This window comes from Opisthocomus hoazin, chromosome 5 (assembly GCF_030867145.1).
Source record: "Opisthocomus hoazin isolate bOpiHoa1 chromosome 5, bOpiHoa1.hap1, whole genome shotgun sequence".
Lineage (NCBI taxonomy): Eukaryota > Metazoa > Chordata > Aves > Opisthocomiformes > Opisthocomidae > Opisthocomus > Opisthocomus hoazin.
In genome coordinates this window covers 29,273,212-29,294,891 of record NC_134418.1, presented here as the reverse complement: position 1 = coordinate 29,294,891, position 21,680 = coordinate 29,273,212, and the positions used below count along the sequence as shown (strand labels likewise).

At 38.6% G+C, this 21,680-nt stretch overlaps 1 protein-coding gene across 3 annotated transcripts; it reads left to right on the top strand.

Moving 5' to 3' along the window:
* The first annotated feature begins 4,233 nt into the window (after nt 1-4,233).
* Nucleotides 4,234-19,941, top strand: YIPF7 (Yip1 domain family member 7). Of its 3 annotated transcripts, none has more exons than XM_075420768.1 (7): nt 4,234-4,418; nt 5,805-5,921; nt 7,527-7,567; nt 9,222-9,367; nt 11,327-11,426; nt 13,839-14,020; nt 18,752-19,941. In XM_075420768.1, exons 2-7 carry the CDS (start codon nt 5,806-5,808, stop codon nt 18,929-18,931), a joined length of 765 nt encoding a protein of 254 aa, XP_075276883.1. In that variant the 5' UTR covers nt 4,234-4,418; nt 5,805; the 3' UTR covers nt 18,932-19,941. The 3 variants fall into 3 exon arrangements, with proteins under 3 accessions (XP_075276883.1, XP_075276882.1, XP_009933792.1); XM_075420767.1 differs by having other exon boundaries at nt 4,302-4,418; nt 7,401-7,567; nt 18,752-19,937; XM_009935490.2 differs by lacking the exon at nt 11,327-11,426 and having other exon boundaries at nt 4,309-4,418; nt 7,401-7,567; nt 18,752-19,933.
* The last annotated feature ends 1,739 nt before the right edge of the window (nt 19,942-21,680 follow it).

Below are 21,680 nucleotides of genomic sequence, written 5' to 3'. Positions count from 1 at the left end.
AAAAACACTAATAGCTTTGGATTTCACTTTTTTTTTTCTTCTACTTACCCACCCTTTGAAGACCTGTTATAGGGAAGAATTAGAGTGTTATAGCAGATGTGTCTGAGGACTGTATGCATAAAAGTCATTTAGTAGACACATTATATAGTGTAAGTAATTAATTTGGTAAAAAATATTATGTAGAAGTAGTAAATGGTGTATTTCTCTGAAATTAAATTTTCTTCTTTAATAACATATTTTAATAATGTCCCACTTATAAAATTATTAATGGGGCCTGTGAATGTCAGTAATTAAGCTTAAGGCTTACTGAATGAATCCTTAATGTGATTAATTTTTATATTTGAAAAAACTGTAGAATAATTGACTAATTATTATAATGGATTTATGGATTTGCTGTACTCATCAGTTTACTTGGAATAATAAATATAGGGTTACATAGATGATTCTATAGCATTCTATAGAGTTTTATAATCTTTTCTATCTTATCCCTTTTAATCTTGTGCTATTTTTTTTAAATTTACTAGAAATTAAAAAAAAAAAATGTTACCCCTTTTTACCCCATTGTGTCAAAAGAGCTGAAAATGAAAATGTAAGCTTATGGAAACTGATGATATTTCACTTTTCCCTTCATTGTCATTTTTTCTTTACAGGAAAGATGGACAAAGTAGGTAAACAAAACCCTAGCAGTTTAGTTTGGAAAAAAAGTTTTTATTTTCTTGTAGAAATTATCACATTTTTCATCAACTCTGTTTATGTTTTTTATATTTGTCAGCTTCAATTCTCTCTTTTTTTTAAATTATTAGACCTCATCCAACCTTTTTTTTCCTAGATTATTAACATCCTGTGTACCTGTCAATCAAAGAAAGTGAGGTTATATTCACATTCTGTTCTGAAGCCTCGAGGTGCAACAATTTCTTTTCTCCTTATGTTAGCGCATCTGTAGTGTGGTGTGTCAGTGATGAACTGAACATCAGGTACCTGAAGAAATGCTCAGCTCAGGCATCCCTTTGCTCAGTCTACTGTCTTGAACCAGTAAATATTGATTGGGTGCTCCTTTCACACCAAACTTCAACTTTTAATATTTGCTATAGCTATTGTGATCATGAACACATCCATTTTTCTTAGCCTCTCTCTGATCCTTTTCAGCTTTATAGTCTTTTCCACCTCAGAATGGTATATTTAGTCTTCAGACCTGCCCCTGAGTAAAATAATCTTTTATTCGTCGACTTTAAGACTAGAAAGGACCTGTGCTATCTGGTTTGTAGTCCTGGTTAAACAAAGGTCGTGGAGCATTACTGAATTAACTCCTTACCTTGAACTACAATATAATATTTCATCTGGTCGTCAGATGTCCTATTACAGGGAACTTGCTAGCGCTGTTGGGAAACAGCTCCTCTTGTGGTCAACTGCTGCTGTCACTGTGAAAATTTTCAAGCTCTTCTATGTCACTGTTGACTAATAGCTTCAAGGATCACTTTATATTTGCTCTTCTGTTTTGTCCGAAGAGGTTCGGGTCAAACCACCTTGTGACTGGCTCGGGTTGGTAGGTTTTGCTTCAAGTGTCTGCTAGATGAGGTTTGTAGAGCTTCTGTCCTGGAAGGCACCATTAGAAATCCTCCCCTCTTCTACTATTACATTTGAGACACATCAGATAGCACTTATTTCATTATTATAATGGTTGTCCAATTAAGCAGTGATGGTTCTACATTTATTGAAGCAAAATCAAGTAAAATGCCTTGTATCAGTGGTTACCTTTCCCAACTACAAATCTTGTTAGAAAATAAATCAGTTTGAAATGAGCTGGTTTCCAAAAGCTCATGTTGATTGGATTCATCAATTCAGTTATGTATTATTTGAACCCATAATTTGCTAGGATTAATCTCATGGTGATGAGCCAATAATTACTCAGGGTGTCTCATTTAGCCTTCTACAAAATGGCTTATTCACTTAGTTTTGATCTTCTCAACCTTTCCTGTTGTTTTGCAGCTCAGCAATGTAGAAAGTTTTTGAGCAGTTCTAAAAATTTTAGATGCAGAATTTAAAAATGTTGATCGGAGCATTTCTAATTAAATATTTCTGTCTTTTTGTTTTATTCATCCCTTTACTTTTTTCATCTGATTGATAGGAGAATGGCAGTACTGGTATGATTGTGTCTAATACACTTGGAGAGTCTATGTTTCTGTTGGTCACTTTCCTATCCACTACTTAAGCTTATCTTCTTTTTATTTTTTAATCAATTGTTTGCATCATCATTTCTAACCAATATTTTTAATTTTTATAATTTTAGACTTGCATTTATATGCTTATATACACAGGGATATTAATGTAGTATACATGTGTAATTCATGTATAGTATGTATAATAAGGTATATTATATTTTAATTTTATGTATTAAGAGAAATATATCTATGTTTCGATTTTAATTCTGTTTTTTTTTTTTTTAATTTTCAGGTGGGTTTCTTTTGTAACTGTGATATGTTAAACAGCTATTAAAGCATTCTTCAGCCATTCCCCACCAGAGTAATTCTATTTTTTTCTATTTAAATTCCTTCTCTGAAGTGCCTTGTCTGATAATTATTCCCAGTTCTTATCTGGCAGCCACTATGCATATACATATATACGTATATGTATTTGTATGCAGGGTGTGTGTGTGTATATATATATATATATATATATATATATAACTTTTTCTAACAGAAAGTAACAAAAGTAACCAAGGCATTTTTGTAATAAAAATAAACAGGCATAACCCTAGCAAATTAGGATTTTTTCTATGCTTAAAAAAAAAAATTATTACTTTCCCGAAGGACAGAAGTTAATCCCATATCATTCCCCCCACTGATATAGTATAAACAAGATCAAATCATATTATCTAAACTGAGATGGTTAGACATTATAGAGATTATCAGTTTGCTAAGAATTGAAACTTAAATTTCACCTTGGTGGGTGTAGTAGCATGAACTGTTACTCTGGAAGCGGCAGGAGAGACATTGAAGAGCATGAAGGAGGCTTAACAATAGCTTTAATAAATTCTGTATAGTTAGATTGCCCTTAATTAGCAGAAAAAAATGTTATATTTTTCTACTTCTTGCCGTCCTTAATTTATGGGCTCGTTTTTGGACATATATACGGAGTGAAAACTTTGTATACTTCATTTTTTCTTTGTTAAAAATGCACCTATAATTCTCTCATAGTATTGTAGGTCATGTACAGGGCATGATTATTCTAATGAAATGGAAGTCATTTGACCTTCAGCGTCACAGAATTTAATATGCAGCTGAGACATAGATTAATGGCCTGATAATACATCCCATTTAATGTCCCATTCCTTAAATTAAGCAGCCCAAGCATTTGTTGGGAAGCTATCCAATAAATAAGTGAAAGAAGCAGCACCTGTTACGACTGGTTAAGTACCTGATACTAAAGTATGTGTATATAGAAAAGCTGTCTTTGAAGTTTAAATGCTGTTTCAAAATCAATGCTGTGCTACAAGTTTTCTAGTAGCCAGGACTATAGAGAAGTTCCTGAGGTTTTAGTCACAATGGGTCAGATAAAGAAGGAGGTATCACTCTAAGCATTGCATGAAAAAAAATAACCGTGAATCTGATGTCTGCACATTCCATAAAGACCCTCAAAGAGCTGAGCAGCGTTCGCTGTCTTTTAAGTAGAGACTTGCCCTGGTGGGTGCTGCGCTGCAAGAGAGCCTCTGGCAGCCTGGGGCTGCTTTGCAGATGGATGAGAGCTCCTGGAGAAGCGATGGGGCAGGGGGATGTGCCTGGAGAGGGTGGTCCTGGCCTTGGACCAGCAGAGGAACTAGGTCCTGCCGTGCCTTTGCCTTCCTCCCCTCTGCCATTGCTGTCCCAGGGAGCATCACATTCTCTCCAAGAGGCACATGACCAACAGATCCTTCTGCCAGCTGACAGGGAGGGCTCTAAGGCTGCATGTGTCCCGTCGTCCACACTGCAGAAACCCCTGCTAGAAACGTACTCCCAAGTAAATGTATTTACGCTACTCATTTAACAGATATTCTTACATATTGTTAAAACTTTTTAATATCTAAGACCTCAGCTCATGAGGGCTCCACCAGGACCTTTATTAATACCTACTTAAGAAAGAAGCTCTAGACTAGGATCTAGAGTATTGGGTTGAAATATATGGAACAGTGTTTGTTCATTTTGTTCTGCTTTCCTTGAAGATTCCTATCCTTTTCTGCTTATTGTTGTTAGCTCTTGTTAAATGCTGGCCGTGATGTTGAGAGGTTGTGGGGTTTTTTTTCCTTCATATGCATCTGTTCAAAGATCAAATTTAGAATCTTATAAATAGCACTAAGCTCGTCCCTGTTGAAGCAAGAGGATATTTTAGGTGTACTCCAACTTGTAAATTCAACAGACTGGAGTTTTCATCAAATATTTTAAAAAGTAAGTAACCTTAATTCCCAGTTCTTTTGGAAAATAAGTTTATCTTTCTACTACACAGATTGTAGCATACCTGGTTAAGTTATTATTTAATTCCTTATAGTGACAGCAAAGAATATCAGAGACTTACTGGAATTGAATTGTTGGGGTAGAAGTACTAATTAAAGTTTTTTAAAACATATTCCCTGTAAAATCTTTATTGAACAAATGCATAACTGATGTGCAATTCCAAATAAAATCACAGTAAATAGCTTAGTACCATTAATTTGCATTAATTCATATTGACAATGTAAAAATTATTTCTCTTCTAAATTTGGAAATCCTGCATGATTGGTCAGCAGTTAAGAAAATAGTATTATGTAACTTCTACTTTGAATGCTCTGGGTAAATGAAGGAATTGGGTCCCCACAAATTAGTCTGATTATGGGATACAGTGTTGAAACTTCAATATGCAGCATTTCAAGGTCCCTGATGAAATACTAATCTTCATAACTTTTACCTTATGAAGAGATTTACAAAAATATTTTTCATAAACAGCATGTCCTTGATAAATACAGAGATAACTGTGAGAGTAACTGTGAAGTGAAAAGCATATTTTGCCAATGGCCTTTGGAAAGTTGGAAAACAGGGCAAAAGTGAAGAAAATGGGAAATGTTAGGAAAGATGAATATCTTACATGAAAATCTAAGTAAATTGGATATGGTTGTGGTTATGAGTCAGCTTATATAACTTCGCTGCGTGTTTTAAGAGTTTAATTACATAAATGCTAGCCAAGTGGTGAAATGCATACATACATCTGTGCATTTACAGGCAAATACTGCTCAGGTCTTTGCCTAAATCACTGAAGAACTTTAGCTGGGAGGAGAGAGGCCTCGGGGGGATCTCATCAATGAATATAACCAGCTGATGGGAAGGAGTAAAGATGACAAAGCCAGACTGTTCAAAACCTGATCGGACACAGCCCTGGGCACCCTGCTGTCAGTGACCCTGCTGTGGGTTGGGGGCTGGATCAGGCAATCCCCTGAGGCGCCCTGCAGCATCGGCCCGGTGGTGTAGGAGATGAAGTCCATTGTTAATCTTGTGGGTACTTGTGGGTATTTAAGTTATTTTTGGTAATGCTAGCAAGACAGGAAGTCTTGTATGCCACTTGTAAATTAATATGCAATAATTAATGGTAGCAGAAGATTAATTTCTCTTGTTATAAAAAATGAAAGTAAAGAGTCCCCTTTTGTCACTTCCATATTATTATGTGTTTCTATAGAAAGATTCTCTTGAGTTTGTGGCTTTAAGGTTCTTTGTTTTCATTTCAGTTTAGGATTGTTCAAAATATAGATATTGGCTGGTTGCAAAGGTGATTTTATCAATACTTATGATCTTTTTTCCAACCAGAATGTCAAATTTCGAGCAGTTCCACGTTGACTTTTACCAGTCCAATTATACCATAGATGACCAGGAAGAAGGTTACAACAGTTACGGATCTAATGAAAATGTCTGTGGAAGCAGAAAGTAAGTATGCTATGAAAAAAAAAAGAGAAAAAAGGTGATACTTCTCAAAGCTCAAATGAAATTACTGACAAAAACCAGTATGCAATTGCCAAACAAAGATTGCATAATGAACACAGTGGAAGTTTCAGGGGAGAAATACAAGCTGTAGCAGTAGGAAGACGGGAGGAATCTTGTTGCTTCTTTTTTTTCATGTATTTTTTAAACCTATTGGTGATTTCTGCCCCTGGAAGAGGGACACTAAGGGAAAGAAGTTCTGAGAGTTTCCCCTTAAGGGGATTTTTACACAACTGTGTGGTAGAGGCTGGATGTTGCTGCAGCTTCCCTGTTCAGCAGCTGATGGATCTGCTTGGCCCTGGGTCTTGCAGAAGGGTATGAGCGGCAGGAAACCAGCTCAAGCCAACAGTGTTCCTCCCAGCCATGCATTCAGGCCTCCTGGCAATAGAACCTGTGCCCCACAAAGGTGTTTCATCACTCCTGCCCATGGTGCCAGTGCTCCATAGAGCCTGTGCCACCCCTCTGGAAAATCTCAGGAAATAAAGAGCGGGTTTAGTTAGAGCACCGAAGTGGAATTCAAAGGGTGAGAGAATGGCCCTAGCTCTCTCTAGGAGTTCTGGGGCTGTTCTGTGTTATATTCTTACTATTTCCCAGCTTTCCCCTGTTTTTTTCATTATTCCTGTCAGCCTTTTTGGATGTCACTGGCTGTTATAGATGTATTGGTTTCAGTCACACAGGATTTCAGACTTGGCTTATGCCTTCTGGTCGTACCGAAGTAAAATCGTATGTAATAGTAATTAGGGAATCACAGAAAGTAGGGGAGGAAAGAGCTTCAAGAGATCATCTAGACTTCCTTCAAGGCAGAATTACTTATAATTAAACCTTTCTTCATAAAGGTTTGGGTTCCATACTGCTTTTACAGATACAGATGTTACAGGTTGTTTACCTAATCGGAGTGACTGAGCTTCATGTTATTAATGTGGATTTTGGGGCACATATTTCTGGAAATTCTTGAAGGTCTTTCTCAGATTCAAGAAAAAAAAATCATTGATCTAAAATATGTGGCTTCAGTAGCAGTATGGACATATCTGAGGAACGTCACCAGGCTGCTTGGTGAAAAAGTCAGGAGTGCCTCAGTTTGTGGGTGCCCTCACAGTTCCTGAATTCCCTTTCCCCTCACCCCCAGCCCGGGGGCCTGCGCTGTGCCATTGCCTGCACTGGACAGGCACAGATGTGGGTGCGATGGGCTGCAACCTGCTGGCAGGCTGGCAAGTGCCCTGCCTGGTTTCGGAGGGGGTTGTGGGAAACAAGTCCGGTGTCGGCATTCACGACTTGTGGCGGTTACTGTGCCCAGAAAATTTCCAAAAGCCCCAAACTGAAAACAGTTGAAAATTTAAACCATGGCCTATGGGCAAGCAGCTCTAAGCTATTGTGAAGTTGCTCATTGCAGTTACCTGTTTTGCTGTGATTTGCTTCATGTCCAAGGAGCCAGACAGGAGAGCAACCTCCAGCCAGTGCTTTTGCCCCGTCGGAAATGCTTCTGTCCTCTCAGAGTTACATGGGTCAGATTTTGCAACCAACGTACAGTCCTGACACTCTCTCCTCTCTTAGTTATGCTGATGGTTTTGATGAGGAACCTCCTTTGCTAGAAGGTAAAATTAAAACCATGGACAATGTGTGTGGCCAGCTAGTGGCAGTCACTAGAGAAACTGCAGCAGAGCTGCCAAGCCTGGCTGTGCCCCTAAACCTGCATTTTCTGATTTGAATTTGCTGTGGATTCATTCGGCCTTATGGCAGATATAGCATATACTTTACTACCACTAGGTGACAGCATAACAATAAGTTTTGCATTCACATTTCTAAATATTTTTTCCACTGTTGTGTTTATCGTGGGTACATATTGGAACATCTATTACTAATAAACACTGATAATAATCATTTTTGCATATCTAGTAATAAATCTAGTGCTTTGAAGATCCTAAATAACTTGTTTCAGTGGGAAAGATATTGAGAAAGCTGCTTTCAGCTTCAATTAGGTGATCATTTAACTACACTAACAATATCATTCTTTATGATGATTGAACCATCCTATATCCTAGTGGCTGATTTTGTAGTTTACAAAATACTTGTGCTACATTAAAAAAAAGTTGGAGAATTTGTTTGTGATTATTTCAGCATAATGTAAAAGGAGCATATTCAACCTGCCTTTGCCTACTGGAAGGCAAACGGGGTTTTTACTACTTAAAAGATACTACTACTGCCTTAAAACCAGCAAGATCACTCTGTTTGATATGGATAACTGCTAGATCTCTAGCTCTCAGACTTCCAAGCATTTAACTCAGCAGGTGGCCCACCCTGTGAAAAGTATGTTGAAATACAACTACTTCTGATCCACAGGGCTTCAGAGATGTTCCTATCTGTTTACCACATAAATCTGACCAAAGGCACACATTTTAATACAGAATAACTTGATTTATATAATGTTTTGGCTCAGCTAGAGATGGTGGATCTGTGGAATAAGGTAAAGACTTGGCTTTCCAAAAAGATCTAACACGTGTGAGTTGTGGTAGTTCTGGCAGCCAGTTCTGAACTTAACTTTTTCCTTGCTGGAGCATCTCAGGGAAGATGATTACTCTTGCAAACTGAAGTGTTTCTGCAGAAGTTACAAGGGAAGTCTTTGCCCCAGAGAAGTTAATGACAGCATCCCATCTACTTTAATGGGGAAGAATTTTGTTCTGTTTCTAGGGGTCCTCGGTAACTACTTTTTAAATGCAAAAGAAAAGCTTGTAAAGTGCTGCACAAAGTATTATTAACTTGCCTTGAAGGGAAGAATGTAATTTTCAAGTGCCTCTGACAGTTCAGCCTTAAGACACGTCTCTTGTCAGATTTGCCAGAATTAAACCATATATCTCTGTCCTCGGTGTTCTAGGGTATCTTGAATTCTGCAGTTACTGTTAATTAACATATTTTTCAACATCTAAGGTAGTGTGGCACTAGATATATGTGTTTTAAATATAAGAAAACCAAATATTAACTCAAAAATGCTGAGGGCATTTTTTGGTTCACTGCCTAAAACTGATTTCAATAAATTAATATTCCAATTTAGAATCAGAGATGAGTCTCAGATATACTGGTTATATAGCAGAGACAGCATGTTCCTACTACAGAATAGATCATCTTACCATATTATCTTCATTAAAGTGATGAATTTGTTTGCTTGTTTTGGGTTTTGTGGTGCCTAATGGGTTTCTATAAAAGTTTTGTTTTCTTGTGAGCAATTAACAATACTGGAATTTCTCATTGCAGAACTTGGGATCAATTTTGAGCATATATGGCAAAAAACATTAATGGTTCTAAATCCAATGAAGCCTGCAGATGGCAGCATTATGAATGAGACAGACCTCACCGGACCTATGGTTTTCTGTTTGGCCCTTGGAGCAACATTGCTGCTGGTAGGATGTAGTAGAAATCTGAAGGGAATTCTTTTCTAACAAGTTAATGCCCAGGTGATAATGCATGTGAAGTTGCAGAAGATATAGGACTATCATAAAATGAGTCATTTGCTGCCATTTGTTCTGAGATTATATATTAAAAGGTCTTTGTGGTTTGAAAGTACATGCATAAAGTTTAAATGTAATGTAGATGTGATACAGGTGAAGTGATGTATTACTTCCAGTGGGAATAAAAGACCACACCATTTTTGGGATGGGATAATATGAACAAGGGACAGATCTCTGCAGTGTATATCCTAGGGAGGCTCTGAACACCTGAAGCATGGCAGTGTGTGCTAGGTAAGGACCTAACAAGGAGGTTTAAAAGGAGGGAATAAAAAGGCATAGTAGACCAGCCCAGTTTTCTAACACTTTTGCTACTGTTTTGAAGTTATCATCTCTCAATATTATTTTGGGGAATGTAGAGATATCAAAAGATATTATCTTTATGTAACTAAAATAATTGAAAAAAGTTAATGGAAACAGTCTTTCCCCCCTGCTTCAAATTTACAGTACGTTCCTGTAAATTTTTCTAGTGCTTTTGTAGTGTATATTCTTTTTTCTACGTCATCTGCTAAACAAAATATTGTAGCCTGTGTTTAACTTCTTTATGAATATAGCTTTCCTACAGGAGGAAAGTTGGACAGGAATTGCACACAACTCCAAATTCATCTATTTATCACTGACAACAGGGGCTCTCCAGTCCTGCTGAAGTACAGCTCTGATTGTCGGCAGCAATTTATCAGACAGGGATAAGGTGGGACCATTCTGGGAAGGGCTTTACTGCTCTAGCAACTGAGGTGAGAGAAACGAGGCTCTAATTCTCCATTTCCTCTGTGATAAATAGTGCTGAATCAGGAGACTCTTGCAAGTTCTTACTCAATTTGTACTGTCTGTGCAGTACCTTGAATGTGCAAACTGCAATATAAATGGCAAGTATTATTATGATGTATGTCCCTATAAAAATAAAAATCTTTTAAAAGGGTAGAAGAGGCAGGAGGAAAGGGAATAAAAAGAAAAGAAGATGGGAAACGAGAGAAGACAGGCTATTTTCCACCTAAAGAAATAAAGGTATGAGGGGAATAAAAGGAGAATGCATTGAATTGATTATAATCAGGAAATAGGAAGAAAAGCTAAATGAAAGGAATAATAAAAAAAAAAAGGTTGCTGTTGAGTTTGCTCCCTGGATAGCCAACAATGAATATTAAACTACTGTTATTGAAATAAAGTACTTACTGTATTTATTCTGGGATATTAAAAGTTTTACATGTCATTAGAAAAACAACTATTTTCAATGCTCCAGTTTTAGGCCAGCAGAACTCCTCTGATAGAGTCCAGTGGTTTTGTGCCACAACTCCACAGCAGTAAGTCTGTGGGATGTCCATGGGATTTCCATGGGCCACCTTATAAATTCAGGCTGCTCATTTTATCTGGGATGTATTTGAATACTGAAGTGGCTCTTAAGCTGTGTAAGCTATGATACCCTTCTGTACTTGAATAATTCTCTTCTAATAGCACCAGGAACATAATTTGGTTGAGAGCTTTTTTCCAAAAATAATTTATAAATTTTATTTAGTTTCAGCTTTTTAAGTATGGAAAAATATGCAAAGATATTCTTCAAATGGTAGCAGTTCTTTCAGAGCAGAGAGGAAGAGAGGAAAGGGTTGTTAGCCTGGCAGCATGACTTGATCTTCCTCATACTGGCGTAAAGCAGGGCAGCTCCATTGCAAATAGAAAACCAGCGGCGGTGCAAAAGTTAGCAGAAGCCCGAGTCTCAGCTGCTTTGCATTTTACATAGTCATTTGTACGAAATCAGACTTCCCCATCCACTTAGTATAGTAAGCATAGTAGTAACCACTCTAGGCAGAAGCAAACAAGCGCACAAAGTCTGACTTTCTTCTAACCTTGTTCCTTCCGCAGGACAAATTTAGCTCTTTCAGTTCATCAAAGCCTGCCAGACTAATCAAGCCTGATTCTGATTTTGCTTACATCACTGTGAATTGGGAGTATTCCTGCATGTGTGAGTCAATATATTTACATATGTTAAGAAAGTCTGGAATTGGAACCAACACGTTCAGCTGCTTTTTTTTTTCTCTCATTCCTCTGCACCACAAACCAAACATTTCTCCAAGTGGAGATTTCAGTTAGCTGCTAGTGCTCCCCTCGTCTGTGTCTCAGTAATTTCTTAATCTTAAATTAAGCTGCTAAATAGTGCTGTGTGGAATAATTAGCTACACTGAAATGAACAGTCTAAAATATTAGCTTCTAGTTATTGCATCTGTTTGAGACAGAGCTTTTCTTAGCTGGTCTGTAGTGAATGATGCCCCAAACCATTGCTGATGTTAAACTTACTACAAATCTTTAATGACTGAAACTGTAATTGATAACAATCTGAGCTAGTATTGCTCTCCCACGTTATCTCTAGCTATTATTAATTTTATTTGGTAAAGCAATATTTTCTGATTATTTTATACCAATAGCATGCAAATGTCAGCAAAAGACTGTTCCTAAATAGGAAGATTTCTTACGCTGTTAGTTCAGGAACAGGTTAGTCCTTTATGGGGATCATAGTGGCAGGGAAAAGGCCAGCACTCGGGAAGTTGCAAGGACAACAGGTACAGCCTGGCTGTACCTGACCTAACCTCGAGGGCTGGAACCAAAGGAGAGCTCAGCAGTGAGCCAGGTCGAGCTGACAACAGGGTAACAGCGTGGATGTAGAGACAGGCCTTGTTGACTGAGGCTGCCTTTCACATAAGCGTGCTGCTCTCCAGCTGGAGCTGGTGACCTGTCACCAACCTGCAGCATTAGCACTTTCAGGTGGTGTCATTGCTAGATTAGGCTCTCTCCACTGCATTGTTTTGTATCTGTCTGGCTCAGATACTGCTGGCATCCAGGGATCAGTTTCCACCCAAAAGGATGCAGGAAGAGGCGACAGAGAAGGAAGGTCCTCAAGGCTGGTTTCCCCAGATTTTATTAAAATGTATGGATGAGAGGTCTTCTCAATCCTCCTTAACTGTCATGGAAGAGATACTTGTAAATATTGCAAACCATAAAAAAAGTTTCAATAATGTTTCCACCTTTATCCATAACAAGAGAATCCAACCATAAGCTGCAAAATGGTTAGGAAACTGAGATCCTCTATTAGTTTTGATTCTCATGTGGTTTATCATGTGCAATATGTATGTGTGCAAAATATGGATGTGTGTGTGTGTATGTATGCACAAACATACCTGTGTTTTAAGTATGTATATACGTATTGTTATGTCTTAGGAAGATAATGCATTGTGGCCCTTCATGTGAGAATTTTATTCCATGGTGCTGAGTTAAGAGTTGGGTCCAAGGTCTGAGCTTTCTTCTTCATGAGTGCATGTCATCTTTAGGATACAAAGTTCCAACACAAAGCAAACAAAACCTTCTTAGTCCCAATTGCTGTTTATTTCTGATGTACAGATACCAAACCAACAGTATTGCATAGCCAGCATTCAGTATTTCATTTGTTGGAAGCTTGAAGAGAGAGAAAAAATATTTAACAGTCTTTTGTGAGTGTTCATTTTCGGGAGTGAACAATGCCCTCATGCCCGGAGGTGATCCTTCAAACTGATGGCAGGAGATGAAGAAGTTGGTGGTGCTGTGGCCACTGTTGCCTGTTGTACTAGCTTTGTGTATAAATTAGAAAACATCAGGCTCCAGGCTGTCAGGCTAGTACCTTTCACAGGCACTAAATTCACACAAAGGAATAAAACCTGGAAGAAAAAAACACCTGGGGAATTTTTCATTCTCTGGAACAAAACAAGAACACAAGCTGACAGTTACTACTAAGGTTTATGTTGAAATGAACACGTTGTATTGATCTAAGCACAGAGATGTGTCTTTCTCATGGTAGTCAAGGGGAAGAATGGACACATTCATCCTGAAAACCAGCATACTTTCAGCAAAGGTTTACTAGTTTTTTGCAGGCCTGCTTAAAGCTGGAGGTCTGTAAGAAAACGTGAAGCATATTAAGTAAGTGGAGTCATCATTTTACTTAGGACATTTTTGCACAGCCCCATGTGCACCTACGGAAAAGATTTTACCTGATACTAAAATGTGCTTTCCATAATTTTTTCTCAGTTTTTTACCATTTATACCTCCCCAAGTCCCCCCAACCAATTCCTGTCCTGTTTGGAGCCCAATTACAGTAAGACTGAGAATAAGCCTTATAAGTTTAAATCAGTGACAAGCACATTCTCACAATTGTACCTTGGAATTTTTTGATGCAAAAATCACCCCAAAGTGTCAGCTGTGATTAACAATTGAACCGATGTAGGTGAGGTGAAGAGAAAGTGTCAGCAAGAAAAAGGAACAAACCTAGTGCTTGCCTTCAGTCTTCTCCCAACATTTTGTGGTCACTTGCTCACTTCTGACGCTTCATGGTTACTCATCTTTATTCCAGGCAGGAAAAGTTCATTTCGGCTATGTGTATGGCATGAGTGCCGTTGGGTGCTTTGCTATGCATGCCCTTCTCAACCTGATGAGCATCCCAGGAGTCTCGCATGGCTGCGTTGCAAGTGTCTTGGGCTACTGCCTGCTGCCCATGGTGATTTTGTCCTCTTCTGCAGTTGTCTTCTCGCTACAGTAAGTACCGGTCTATGACAACAGGAATCGTATGGAGGACAGTAAGTTGGAAAGCTGGTGTTGTGCAAAACATTTTGTAAATGGTTGTGTAGAGAATGTTGGCTTCTGAAACTGTGAAGAAAAACACAATTTTGTTGGTGTGGGTAGGTGGAAATGGACAAAACTGAACTGTGTTTGAGAGGGGTGATAGATGTTCATTTTAATATGAGTCCTTAATTTCACTGTTTCCTACTTGGACTGAGAGTGGCTTTGATTTTTGCAGCAGCCCCAAATGTGCTTTTTGTTTTGCAGAGGCAACAGCGGCCAAACTCAAGTAACAATTTCAAAAGCGACTCCCAGACTTTGGTTTTATGTAGCTGATTCTGCTGTTCGTTTTTATTCATAGTATCAGGCTTCCATCCTTATACTTCCTTTCCTTCTGTTGACTGACTTCTGTGTGACAGAATGAAATAATCAGCCAACCCTTAATGATTTGGAGAATTAGAACAAGTCTTAAAGATGTAGTAGAGTTGTATACTCTGAAGTATAGTTGTGGTGTAATTGCAAACCTGACAATAGCATTGAAAACTTTGAAAAACCAAATGTGTGCTGGTGTATGTATCTGTGTGTGATGTTCAGTAATGTGCCTGTGAATAGGAAATTTGTATGCAAGCCTTTCCTTCCTCCTCATTCGGTAAGCCTTTTGAGATAAAGACTGTGTTTATGTACAGCAAAGTACAAGGAAGCTCCAGGTCTTGCCTGAAGGCCTTGAGCAGTACTTTTATCACTCATTAACATGTTATTAATAATGTTTTGCCTCCTTAGTCTTTGTTGTTCACTCACATTTTTAACTTTCCAGTCTGTAACATATGGGACTTGGCAGCTGATGAAATAGAAAGTGCCCCTGTTTGTTTTCTTTGGAAAAGCAGCGATTTTATATATTGTTATTTTAAGGGAATTATATGGTGGGATGAAGATTTTGACACAAGCCTTGTTGTTTGTTTCTGTGGAGCTGTGATGGGTTAACCTGACCATAGTCCATGTATTAAAGTGTTTCTGAGCTGTCCTTGATGAGATGAACAGTAGTGATACTGAAGAAGCCATTTATTTTCTCTTCTCCTCCACTTCCTGCATTTTCTTGATTAACCTGTTTAATAGTGCACCCTAGTAAAAGGTGCAGATACATAGTCGTAGGACAGGTGGGGCTAACTCCAGCTGTTTTAACTGCGCAGGATACTGTTGTATGTACAAGGAATCCCCAACCATACACTGCACATTTGTAAAATGCTGCAAATTTACAGAAAACACATATTTTGAAGGTCTATAAATACTGTACTGCGATAGCCTTTACAAAATTAAACCATTATTTCTGAAATTAATTGATAAGTGCCTATCTACAGGATTCTGCGGTCCTTTCTCATTCACTATGTGAAACTGCTTGAACACAGCAAGTACCAAGGTTAACTGTTACAAACATGCTATTAAAATTAAGTGGCCGCATTTAAATCCAACATATGTTTCATTATTTTTAATTTAAAAACTTATTTAAAGTGGCAAAGAAAAGACAGCAATACATGCATGATTTTTTTCTAGTAGTTGTAAAAATGTTATTTCTGTCCATTGCAATTTGTCAGCAACTAACTTCAATGTTTGTTTTCACAGAAAATACACATAAGATAATGCACACATCTATTGCAAAGTTAGATATTAATCCAACAATTTTCGATTTTCATGATTAGCTATTTCACTGTAAGTGAATGAAGCAAAATATAGAACCTGTTCAGTGCTCGTCACGGTTTAACCCAGTAGCCGGCACCTAGGACCCAATGGCCGCTCACTCACCCCTCCCCTTCCCCCCCCAGTGGGATGGGGAGGAGAAACAGACAAAAGGGGAAACTCGTGGGCTGAGATAAAGACAGGTTAATAAGGCAACAAAGGAAAGACTAATTCTAATAATACTAATGATAATAACAATGATAATGAATATGAAAAACAAACTATACACAATACAGTTTTTCTCACCACTCGATGACCGATTTGTGGACAGTCCCTGAGCAACGATCGCAGAACCCCGAAATCCCGAACTTCCTGAAAAAAATCAAACTCCTGGACAAGAAAGGACTCAAACTCATGGAAACGAGAAGAACAGAGAGCTTCCAACCCCCATTCATAAACTGAGCATGACGTCTATGGTATGGAATATTTCCATTGGCCAGCTTGGCTCGCTGCCTGGCTATGCTCCTTCCCAGCTCCTGCACGCCTGCTCATTAGCTCAATATGAGAAACTGCAAAAAGTCCTTGATTTCATAGCAACAACTGAAAACATCAGTGTTATCAACATTCTTCTTGTACTAAATCCAAAACACAGCAGCTACTGGATGGAAAATTAACTCTATTCCAGCTGAAATCAGGACAGTGCTGAAAAGTACCAAAGGGATGACCATTTCTCTTATACAAACTGGCATGGAACCAGGCTGTCTCAAAGCTTTGTTTGTGCCCCTCTGTGCTGTTGTCATGTCTGAGCCCAAGGTGGCTGCACCACCTTTCTGGGAGAAACATCAGCAGACTTTATTCCTGGAAAAAACAACACTTCTTTGCTATCACTTCCCTGAACAGAGTGGTCAAGCAACTTCCTTGACTAAACAGTGAAGGAAAGGAGCGTAAGACTAGAGAAAAAAATTCTTAGGCCCAGCTGATGCAAAGGACCTATTTGGTTACCACATCTGCAGGCTGTGAGAGGAGTGGAGGAGGCCCAATCATGTCTGTCCCCCCAGCTCAATCTCATGCTGGTACACCCCTGGTCCTCTTGATCACTGTGAACGTGACATCTGCCTTTTGCCCCTCTCCCATGCTTGAGGATTTGGCCCTCATGGGCATGCCAGACACAAGCTCTCTGCTAAAGCCAAACCATTCCTTTTGGCAGCAACATGCTGTTAGATCCAGGACTGAATTTGTCAGTGTACAGAAGTATCTCTTGGCTCCAATAACATTTTATGCCACATTTCCATCCTGTTCACTGCCAGTCCTGGAACAAACCATGAGAGCCTATTGGACTCTCAGTGCAAGGCAGAACAGTCACAGCTCTAAATTGTACCACCTTGTGATAGCGCCCTAAAGATCATTACACTAGCTGAAAATTGTCATTGCACAGTCTGTTCCTGTCACATCCCATCCTTCTGCCAGCATGGGTACCTGCTCAAAGAGCCATCCGTACCAGCTCTGAATTTCTGGCTAAGTGTTTAGGTGAGCATCTTAGCATCTCCACTTGGAGCAGAGGCCAGGAACTTCGTTCACAGAGTCCAGTGTAGTTTCCCTGAATGCCACTGTATAGGTTTAAGGAACACTTAAACTGAGGATATTAAATCACATGGTCTTTAATGTTTTATTTTTAACAGGTTGAAGTTGCAATGAGGTGCTGAGTCACCTTAAAATCAGTTCTCTCCTTCCTTCCTTGAAGTTCTGAGAGCTGACAACACAAAGCACCTTGTTGGCCTGGAGACTGGATTGCCAAGAAATGAACGATGTTATGTGATATGATTGCATTAAGTAAATTAAGTCAATTATATAGGGACAGCTTTACTCATCATGGTTCAACTGCAATAATAATATTAACGGTGATTATTTCTGATAAATGGACATAAGCGCACTGCTTCTCACCTCTGGTTCTGTTTTGCTGATACTTTGGAAGAGTAGGGCACCAGGAGGTTGTTTAGCAAGTGGCAGAGGTTGATTCATTCTCCAAGTCCTTGAGACCGACACAGCAAGCGCGTGTAACGCAGCCGATCTCATTAGGTACTTCAGCAGCGTATTGTGTGCGTGATCTCATGCATTTTACAGAAGCAGGCTGCAAATGCGGAGCGCAAATAAAGCATATGTGAAACATTATTTATTGGCAAGATTTTGTTCCTACAGGGTTTAATAGTGAGCTGTCTGTAATCTGCAGGAGTATTTCTGTGGGCTTTTGAGCATAGTCCCATAATTGTCAGTTCTCTGGGCCACCCTGCACCTGAGACGTGGCAGAAGGTAACTTCAGAAGGGCCCAGGTGCCACCGATGGGCAGTGTGGAAAGCCACCCTCCTTTCTTTTCGCAGAGAAGGATGCCGGGATGAGCAAAATATTATTTCTCAGTGGTTTTTTTCCCATCCCTTACTATCTGCTCAGTGTGCACCCTTTTTTAAAAGACCGGTTGAGCTTTCTGCTGGGAGGCAGTGAATACCATTCTGCCCGGTCACCTGGGGTGTCATTCTTCTAAGCCTCGTTGCCTCTCCTCAGAGTCGGAGGCACGCTGAAAACCTGTGCCGTGTGTTACCAAACTGCAGGCTCTCCAGGCCATCAGGCTGCCTGATGGAAGAGTAGGTCTGTAGTGTCATTTTAGATCCAAACAACTCCTACAAGATGATTTTGGCTGCAACAGGATCTTTGCTAACTTTAAAATTAAGTTTCAGCTGCTGCATCTGCTGAAGCCCTGGAAGATTTATTTGGAAATGCACTTGTCCTTTTAGGAGTGCTCCTGATGAAGCTGCTGCTTTTATCCATGCAGAAGAAATTACCTTTTTTTTTTTTTTTTACCCTGTTACTATTTTAATTTGTTTCTCAGGCTTGACTTTCATTAAGTCAGTCAGTCCTTGGTTCTTCCAGTGACTGTTACCTTATGAATAACAAGCTGCTAGACATGAACTTGAGTTTGATAAGATTCAATGCTACATTTACTAACAAGTGGACTCTGTCTCGTTTCTTTTGTTTTTCTCCTAGGGGGACCCTGGGAACTTTGTTAGCTCTGTCTATTATTGGATGGTGCAGTTTGTCAGCCTCCAAAATTTTTACCTCTGCATTGGCTATGGAAGGACAGCAGCTTCTGGTCGCGTACCCGTGTGCTTTACTCTATGGACTTTTTGCACTTCTAACGGTTTTCTGAGATTTATTTTCTGGTAGCCTGATTACAGTCTCTTTATGGTTGTTGGAGGGGCAAGGGGTTATTTACTTATTTTTAGATTGCCTAGAGTTACATTAAGTTCCATTAACAAAATTAGATTATATGACTTACCTTGTATTTGCCTAATGGCTGATAATGAAATAAAAAATCAAGCTACCAGGTAGATGACTGCATAAATGGTGTTTTGAAAGTCTTCCAGCTTAAAGAAAAACATTTGTATTGCGAAGGTCCTAGAAGTGGAAAAAATGTGAAATAAATGATAATTAAAAAAAAATCTTTTCTCGGAGTGTTTAATGTATAATACATATACTAGAAACTGGAAAGCAATAAAGTAAATATTTAATAGACCTAGTAAATTAAGTGAAAATACAAATTTATTTGTTTCAAAAAAACCAGCTTGCCTTCTTATAAAATTACTAATTAATATTCAGAATTCATGTGTGTGGGTTTAGGGTTTTTTAACAGAAGAATGAGTGGCCCTGCTTTGTGATGTTGAAGAATTGTCTGAGAACAGGTTGCTACAACAGAGAGAGGAAACTAGGAATGTCATCTTGTTTGTTTGTTTGGTTGTTTTAAAGATGTTACTGTCTAAAACACTATTGTACTGTTTGTAATATACAGTAATGTTATATTTTAAAATTGCCACTAAACCACCGCCTGTTGTCACTGCAGAAAAGCACCACACAAAGCAAAGGCAACTCCTAAAAATGTCTCCTGACAGGCAGAACTCTATTTGAGCAAGCAAAATACAAATCTTTGCAATTTTATCTACCCTCCCTCCAATCTATTTGCTGCTTTTAGTTTTACAGGAACCTAACATTTTTACAACAGCAGTGAAGCACAGAATGCACAAGATGGTGTTTCAAAATATAATATTACAAGTATCAAGCCATCAAGAGAAAATGGAGATGTGTGTTCAGTCATAACAAGAGCAAAATCCAGTCGGCAGTGGTAGAGAAAATGAATGTAGCTTTGCAAAGGGCTAGGGGAAAGAAATAAATGAAATAAAGGGAAATGTGAAGGAAATAAATGGCAGCAGATTATTTCATCAGTGTTTTAGGGTGTCTTCCTTCTCAATGAATACTTTTATGATCTTGATTATCTTCCACTTTATTCATTATTTTGAACTGTGCAGTGAAATGCCTAGAAAATATTTCTCTCTCTAGATAGAAGACCAATGATTCTGTGAGAGAGGGTCCTGATAGTGCAAGCACTTATTCAGATGCTTAGCATGGCAAAACTGCTCAAGAATATATAAAATGAATTGTCTTCCTAATACTTTTCAGGTCAGAGGTAAATTAGATGATCTGTTTGTCCTCAGGCTTGTGATTCTGTTTCTGAATTGAAAGAGCCTTTGAAATAAGTACTTCTCATTGCTGGCATATTTGCTTTTTAAGAATTCTTGTGCAAAATATTCTGGAATTCATTTTACTGAACTCCACTGGAACTAGTTCAGACTAGGGGTCATGAGAAGTAAACAAAAGGTAATGTGTTTACTTAAGCCAATTGCTTAGAAAAGCACAACTTATTTATGGGAAAATACTTGCTGTGCTTATCCATTTCTTTGTTCCAAGGCTAGGAACACAGACACAGAGAAGCAAAGCGGGAGGCATGATCCCAGAGCAAATTGTGGGTATAACTAGGCAGGATCTTGTTGCATAGAAGTGGGAAGTGTGTGAATTTGGAAGATCAGCATTTGCAATTGCAACAGATTTGGCCCTGCTGTGTCAGGGAGTAAATTTGCCACTAATGAGGCACAGATAAACATCTCAAGTGACTCTTGGGTATGGTTACAAAATCAGGCAGTTTGATTTAGCATGCACTAATGGAATTCTCATTTCTGAAGAGGGAAAGATTCATATGGTTGCACTTCTGCTGAAGTTCAGAGAAGATGGTTTAGAAACATTAAGACCCATTTTTGTCCTACACTTCCTATTATCATTTATACTGCCTAAAACAAGTATAAAATGTCTATATTCCACAACACTTTATATTAATTTTCATCCTGATCTGCATGATATGAATGGCAGGGGAACCAGTGAATCAACCTATCAATTTGCCTTTTGATGTCGTAGGCAAGTCAAATTACTTACAGGGAAAATGAACACCTTGAAATTTTGCCACAACATTTACAAAGCAAATGCTAGTCTAATTATAGTTTTATGTTTATTCTCTCAGAATTTATAACTTTTTTCTTTTCTTCACTGAGATGCATCTTCGTCATTTTGAATGCTCACTTCTTCATTTCAAGAATTTCTCTTGCTTTACTGCTTAACCACCCTCATTTCCTTTTACCTGTTCCCAAAGGATTTCCAGCAAGTGGTATACACTGGTGCTGTGCTCCTGGTACAGTGTCCTTCAGGGGTCTCTATGCTGCCTGTGAGGATTTAAATCTCTTAGCCATCCTGCTTTACATTCTTCTAAACGAGATTCCTCATTTTTACCTAGCTCTCCTTTCTGAAGGTCAGAATGGCCATGATGATACTTTTGGCCCGCTTATTCCTGTGTGCTTCCTGAATCTGAAAATGTTATGGTCAATATTCTAAGCAGTTACTTCCTCAAAAATAAATGTTATTTTGGTCTAAGATCAGTGCAAAGCATGTGTATTTGGTAATACACTCTTGTTCTGCCTCTCTGGACAGGTCTTCTCAACACCACCTAGCTTTTCTGTCTTTTCTCTTGTCTGGGCCATCATATTTCACTCTGTCACATCATGCTATGAAAGTTTAAATACAAGCCTGGCAAGCT

Excerpts from the sequence above, each read along its gene's own strand:
- YIPF7 (XM_075420767.1), top strand. The coding sequence starts at position 5,806 with ATGTCAAATTTCGAGCAGTTCCACGTTGACTTTTACCAGTCCAATTAT. Across the intron at positions 9,368-11,326 it reads TTGGAGCAACATTGCTGCTG|GACAAATTTAGCTCTTTCAG; the intron begins GTAGGATGTAGT and ends TTCCTTCCGCAG. Across the intron at positions 14,021-18,751 it reads GCAGTTGTCTTCTCGCTACA|GGGGACCCTGGGAACTTTGT; the intron begins GTAAGTACCGGT and ends TTTTTCTCCTAG.